At 42.6% G+C, this 6,743-nt stretch overlaps 1 protein-coding gene across 1 annotated transcript; it reads left to right on the top strand.

The window, feature by feature from the left end:
* The first annotated feature begins 834 nt into the window (after positions 1 to 834).
* LOC119301478 (enhanced ethylene response protein 5-like) lies at positions 835 to 5,762 on the top strand. The gene is made up of 12 exons (XM_037578442.1): positions 835 to 1,519; positions 1,610 to 1,703; positions 1,782 to 1,871; positions 2,658 to 2,723; positions 2,899 to 2,988; positions 3,092 to 3,148; positions 3,272 to 3,333; positions 3,418 to 3,505; positions 4,854 to 4,930; positions 5,099 to 5,173; positions 5,253 to 5,358; positions 5,456 to 5,762. The coding sequence occupies exons 1-12, from the start codon at positions 924 to 926 to the stop codon at positions 5,579 to 5,581; spliced, it is 1,527 nt and encodes a 508-aa protein (XP_037434339.1). The 5' UTR covers positions 835 to 923; the 3' UTR covers positions 5,582 to 5,762.
* Positions 5,763 to 6,743: the final 981 nt, after the last annotated feature.

Below are 6,743 nucleotides of genomic sequence, written 5' to 3'. Positions count from 1 at the left end.
CCTCTTCATTGGGCAACTCCTGCTCTTCCTCATCGTCATCAGTGATCAAAATTCTAAATCTCATTAAGGGAGTTGTAATATCGGTACGCACTTTAATCCTCGTAAAAGCCCCCATTGCTTCTTCATTGTCATCTAAATCCACATTAAGGACCTCCCCAATTCGATCTCCTACCAAATCCCCTGTTTCTTTACTCATCATCCCCATAGGAATTCCATAGGCTCTTACCCAAATCAGGATGGTTTTAAATTCATACTCGTCTATAGTCTTATTTGGTTCGTAATCCTCCATCACTATCAGATCTTTATTGAAGGTACAGGGTCCATCTTCCAAAGCTTTTTTCTTCACTGCCTTATCATGGATATTAGAGAGGAACCTCTTTCTGCCAAGATCTTTGCACCGAATTTCTGAGAACGGGCACCAGACATTGCCGAGTGTTCTTCCTACATATTCAGCTTTTGCCTGCCTACATGAGAGGATCTTACCCACTGCTTGGTGCTTGCTCGCCTTTAAGGCACATGCTTGCTTCTTCCCGATCCTGATTTCGTTCTTCTCAGCTTCTGACAACGGCATGTCCTTCAACTTACCCTCTACTTTCTCCAGTACCGGGGCTCTTCCTCCGCTCATAGCGGCGACCGCTGTCAGGGATTCGTCCCCGCTATCTCCACCTACCTCCCCCGCCTCCCTACAAGAACTAACACATCACGAAACTCCCATGCCACAGATCCTGCTCTCAGGTTCTCCCGCACAACTTGAGAGAGCACTAGGATGGCCAGAGGAGAGAAGGATTGCGCTGCGCCGCTACCAGATTGACGAATCATGCACTCTTTTGTGGATTTGAAACTCTCGGATTCAAAAAAAAAAAGATTGCCGACCAAGGGTGCTGGACTCGCCACGAAGTCGCCAGAAGTGGCACGAAACCGTCATGTGTGGACATACTCTCTTGGGCACCCACCCTCCGAGTTGTTTTACCTCGTCGGATAGGGGCGGAGATGGCAGCAATGAGCAAACCAAGCGAAACCTTACTCTGATTTTATCAGTTAATCTCAACCATCGATTTCTCGCACTGGACGGCGAGGATTGGCGATCGTCACGAGCTTGCATAAACCAGAACTACCCCATCAGATCGAACTCATACTGGTTTCTTCCACCGTCGGTGACCTCCAAGCGACCAAGCCCAAACCCCAACACCCGCGCGGCTCCCGCCGCCGCCGCACCGGAGATGGCGGCGTACCTGAGCATGGGCGAGGCGCACCGCCGCATCGCCGACTACCTCTCCCGCTTGGACGACGCTATCTCTCAGTCCGACGGCGCCGACCTCGCGTCTCTCCTCGCCATCTCCTCGGCGCCCGCCTCCACCCCGCTCTCCGACGCGCTCGCCGCTTTTCCGGATTTTCCCCGCCTCGCCTCCGACCGCTTCCCCCACCTCTCCGACTTCCTCCCCCCGCTCCTCCGCGCCATCCACTCCCACTCCCTCCGCCGCTTCGGGGACGCTTACTCCTCCTTCGAGAAGGCTGCTAGGTGCGTGCTGCCTTCCTCTCTGCACTCCTTCCGAACAAATTGGATAAACGCATTCGGATTTTAGAGGATTTGATGTGGTGTTGGTTGCAGCGCGTTCCTGCAGGAGTTCCGGAACTGGGAGACTCCTTGGGCGATGGAGGCGATGCACATGGTGGCGCTTGAGATCAGGCTGCTAGCTGAGAAGGTGAGCTGGTTGGTTGGTTGGTTTGGGTTTACCTGAGGTTTTGGGGCTCATGTCTGCTTGCTTATTGTCTTGGTGTAGGCAGACAGGGAGCTTGTGATGAGCGGGAAGAACCCAGACAAGCTGCAGGCTGCTGGGTCCTTCCTGATGAAGGTTTTTGGGGCACTTGCGGTATGGAATTCTGAAAGCTTTGTTTGATGTGCATTCTTGGATGGTAAAAAGAACTAGCAAGAGTCTGATCGAATTGAATGAAATTGCTTGTGATGAGCTTGCGCAATGCCGGTGCCTCAGAAGGTGCTTAGCAAAAGTGATCATTTTTTCCTTGTCACAAAGGGCAGACAAGGTTCTTACTTTGTAGCACCTATGCTTGATTAGGCACCAGTGCTTACCATGTGCTTAAGAATATAGTTGGCTCTTGTCGGTAGATAATGCGAGCATCTAAGCACCTATGTAGAGGAAATTGCATTGGAGTAGTCATAGCTTACTTGGTGTTTAATGTTGTGGTTCTGCCTAAGGCTTCAAGCGTGACATGTTGAAACATTCTGTACTGTACATTCCCTCTTGGTTGGAAACGGCCTATGTTGCCAGAAGAGGAGAAGCTGATGCATTTACATCAACCTAGAGGGTGGTGTTTTTGCATAGAAACTGCTCTGAAGTTACTGTTTATACACTTTGGTCGCTCTTGTCAATACTGGTGCATTATCGCCTCACTCCCGCCATGGCCTCTAATTCTTGCCTCCGCCGCTTATCATCTGTCAAATTTATGCATACAATGAATTCTCTTCTGATAGCTATTTTTCGTGTATATGCTAGAATTGTTGGAGAGGTGATGTGACTTCCAACCAAACATGCATCAATTATACTTCTTTGATGCATCTTGTCGCTTTCCTTTTTTAAAATGGTTATATTCTAAAGATTCTGACTCTTGGTTATTGGTGAATCTCCAACCTTATACAGGTTAAAGGACCTAAGCGCGTTGGGGCACTGTATGTTACCTGCCAGCTGTTTAAAATTTATTTCAGGGTAGGTTATTCACTGTAATGTTTTTGTCTAATCTGTAACTTCAGTACTCGTATTAATAAGCACAGACAGTGTCTAGATAGCATGCCAAATGTAGCTAAAGTGTAGTATGCACTGGAATCCCAATATACGTGATTTAAGATACAACAGGCTAACACTTGATGCTCAAATTATGCAGCTTGGTACTGTTAACCTTTGCCGTAGTGTCATAAGGAGTATCGAAACAGCTAGGAATTTTGATTTTGAAGATTTTCCAGTGAAAGATAAGGTAAGATAGTAAAAGTTGTGGTCTCTCTTCTCTATCAATACAAAGCATTATATTAACATGCATGTTGATCCAATAATAATCTTGATTATTCATGACGGCACAGGTCACTTATATGTATTATACAGGTCGCTTGGAGGTGTTTAATGAGAATTTTCTTGTTGTAAGTTCTCTCTCACTCTCTCTCCTTGTGTGTGAACATTTTTTGTATATTCTGCTATGGCAAGTTATTTTGACCTATGAAACGGTGAGGCTGCTAATATTTTTTTATTCTGGTTTGAATCAGGCTGATCAGAAACTAACTTATGCTTTGATGCATTGTAATCCTCAAAGCGAATCAAATTTGAGGTATTTGTATTACTGGGTGTTTTGTAGCTTGTGATGTATGGGGTACACATTTGTTGGAACTACTAATGGTATGTTTTTTTCTAGGAAAATTTTGAAGTTCCTAATCCCTGTAAAGCTGTCAATTGGTGTATTGCCAAGGAGGACCCTCCTGGAGAAGTACAATCTGCTTGAGGTATATATCATTGTACTCCTGTTTACTAATGTGAAGGAGATTGTGAAATGCAATATATGTACTCCCTCCGTCCGGAATTACTTGTCGCTCAAATGGATGTATCTAGCACAAAAATACATCTAGATACATCCATTTGAGTGACAAGTAATTCCGGACGGAGGAAGTAGTTTATTTAGTACTCCCTCCGTCCCAAAATTCTTGTCTTAGATTCTTCTAGATACAGATGTATCTAATACTAAAACATGACTTGATACATCCGTATTTAGACAAATCTAAGATAAGAATTTTCGGACGGAGGGAGTACCACCATTTCCGATTGCAAAAACATTTATCTTGGTTGTTCACAAATATTCCCATGAACATAATTTGTTTCTTTTGTTATGATTACACTTAGTACTCCATATGTGAACAATTAGGGTAGAACACTAGGCCATAGGCTCTGATGCTGATGCAACGTCAATGCGTTAACCTTCAGTTTTCAAGAAGCAAGATCTACTAACATTTGGGTGTGACTGGAAAATTATAGACGATAAAGGGGAATACTGTAGCAGCAATTTGAGTGCATTTGGATACTCTACTGGTATAAGTACATTTCGTTAACATGAAGTCTCATGAGTACATGAACGTCCTATGTTTAACTTACCAATTCTTCGAGATGATTAACAAGTTAATCTGGGCGTGTCAACTTTTTAGTATTATCTCTTACCCTAGGGTCTATATGGGATTAGGTAAGACAAAAGGTTGGGAAATCTACAGTAGATATAAGATTTGTGAACCTTTTGAGAACCATGATTAACTTTATCAGAACCTTATCAACATTTACGCTAAAAATAATCTAATTGGCATTCTCAGGTCCTTGTCCCCTGAGAACAATGATTGGTGACAGATTATGATAAGTATGCTTGGCCTAGTGATCATTCATCAAATGATAAGGCTTAGTCCATTATATGAATTACTTCCGTAATCGTGAGTTTAGGTTTTAAATGATGACCAACCTCTGAGAAAACAAGCCAAAGTACTAAGAGCCCAGTTTTGCTTTTATTGCCGTGTGACATTACTATAAGCTGATTGCTTGTCTTAAATATATACTCTTGTTTTCCATACCATGGCTAATTTAAATTTCTCGTCGTAGTTTGTAGGCTGTATCTTGGGTAAGTGATGGATTCGTATTGTATCTTCTACTGTATTACTTTTGTGAAATATACTGTTGCCTTGAATTATTTATTCTGTTTCATAAAGATGTTCTTTTAATGTGGATGTTATATTCCTTCACTGTGGTGTGACTTTACTACTTGGAGATTTCCTGTAACCATTTTGATTTGTACAAGTTGGTAATTTAACCTTTCAGTATGCAGATATTGTGACCTCACTTAGGAGAGGGGATCTCAGGCTCCTTAAGCAAGCCCTTGATAGACATGAAGACCAGTAAGTTCACATATTTGTGTGCTGAAAAAGTTTCGACCCTCCGCTATCACTGATTGCTTCCTTCTTTTTTGTATGGGGACATTGATTGCTTCCTTCTTTTTTGTATTGGGACATGATTGCTTCCTTCTTTTTTGTATGGGGACACTGATTGCTTATTTCTGTTTGAAGGTTACTAAAATGTGGTGTCTACCTTGTGTTGGAGAAACTTGAACTCCAGGTCTACCGAAGATTAGTGAAGAAAATGTGAGTGTGATCTTGAAGGTGTCCTTGTCACACTGTTACAGAATGAACCAATCCCTTTTCGCTTTGCTTTCTTCTGCAGCCATATCATACAGAGGGAGAAGGAACCATCGAAGGCGCATCAAATCAAGCTAGATGTCTTGGTAAAGACTCTCCAATGGCTTGGAATCACCATGGATGTGGATGAGGTACTTGGAGAGTCCAACATATTGTTTTTTCTAACTGACAGTATCTTGATTTGCTATGATAATAATGTAACCTGATTTCCTCCCTTGCTGCTATCAGGTGGAATGCATCATGGCGTGCCTGATATACAAGAATCTCATAAAAGGATACTTTGCCCACAAAAGCAAAGTTCTTGTCCTTAGCAAACAAGACCCCTTCCCAAAGTTGAACGGAAAGCCCGTTTAGTTCGTAGCGATATCTCATAAGCTTGTACACCTAATGAAAGTTTCTCTTATCTTTGATGTACGGAACATGACAGGTTTATGTAAAATTACCGCGGCTCTGATTGTAACAACATTTGTATTCTAGCTGCAATGTTTGTAAACATTTATGGTTGGTAGCCTCCACTTAAACAGTGGTTTTCATAGGTTCAGTGAGGTACAATATTGTATTCTGGATAAACTAAATTTGCAGACTGCAATTAAGGCCATAGTAAAAAACCGAACTGCAAACCTAACTGGTGAGGCTGTCGGTTCATATTTTTACTTGTCAGACCACTAGTTCATCGGTTCATTTGCGACAAAAAGCCAAAATATTTAAGATAAACTTTTAACATTTTCACCTCACATCAAATGAATACGCATAATATAGGACTAGAACTTATTCAAGAGTAAACATAATTGATAGATCCAATAGCAACAATATAAGAGTTGCCATCATCACACTCTTGCATAGGGGACATTGATCTTTCATATGCAAATTTATTTGTGCTAGTAACTCATACCATACGAGGATATGGAATATGCTGTAACAAGTTTGCTAAACAATAACAAAAATTAATACTTCTGCAGCGTTAAGGATATGGAATATGCAATTACAAGTTCGCTAAATAATAAATGATGACGATTGTAGGTATGATGCCATTTTGATGACTTTGAAGAAGCAAGCTCAACTCACTGAACTACTACTCCCTCTGTCCGGGTTTAAAGGGCCTCTTGGCCAGGAAGCCCTGTCCGGAATTGTCCACATTAAACCTGCTCCAATCACAATATTTTACCGTTTCCTATTCCCATGCCATGCCTTGTTAATCGCGTGTGCAGTTACGAGCCATGCATGCAAGCCAGTGCATGCTAGCCTTTGCCTGCAAGCCGCCCCAGCCGTACCTTGTTTCTTGCGTGGGCTGTTTATGGCGTTTGCATGCGCATCTAAGCTGCTGCGGTTTATTAATGTAGCATCTACTTTAAGCTAGAACAGAGCCTCCTAATTGGCCAATTTCAGCTGTAATTTTCAAGCTCTTCTTTTAAGCACTGCCTTGGTCCTATCAAAATGGTCTTTGGGCCTAATAAACCCGGACGGAGGGAGTAGATTGCAAGGCAATAAGTGAATCATACACCTCAGTTGCTTGTGC

Source organism: Triticum dicoccoides, chromosome 5A (genome assembly GCF_002162155.2).
Source record: "Triticum dicoccoides isolate Atlit2015 ecotype Zavitan chromosome 5A, WEW_v2.0, whole genome shotgun sequence".
Classification (NCBI taxonomy): Eukaryota; Viridiplantae; Streptophyta; class Magnoliopsida; order Poales; family Poaceae; genus Triticum; species Triticum dicoccoides.
Note: the sequence above shows the minus strand (reverse complement) of the source record. Positions and strands in the feature narration are given on the sequence as shown.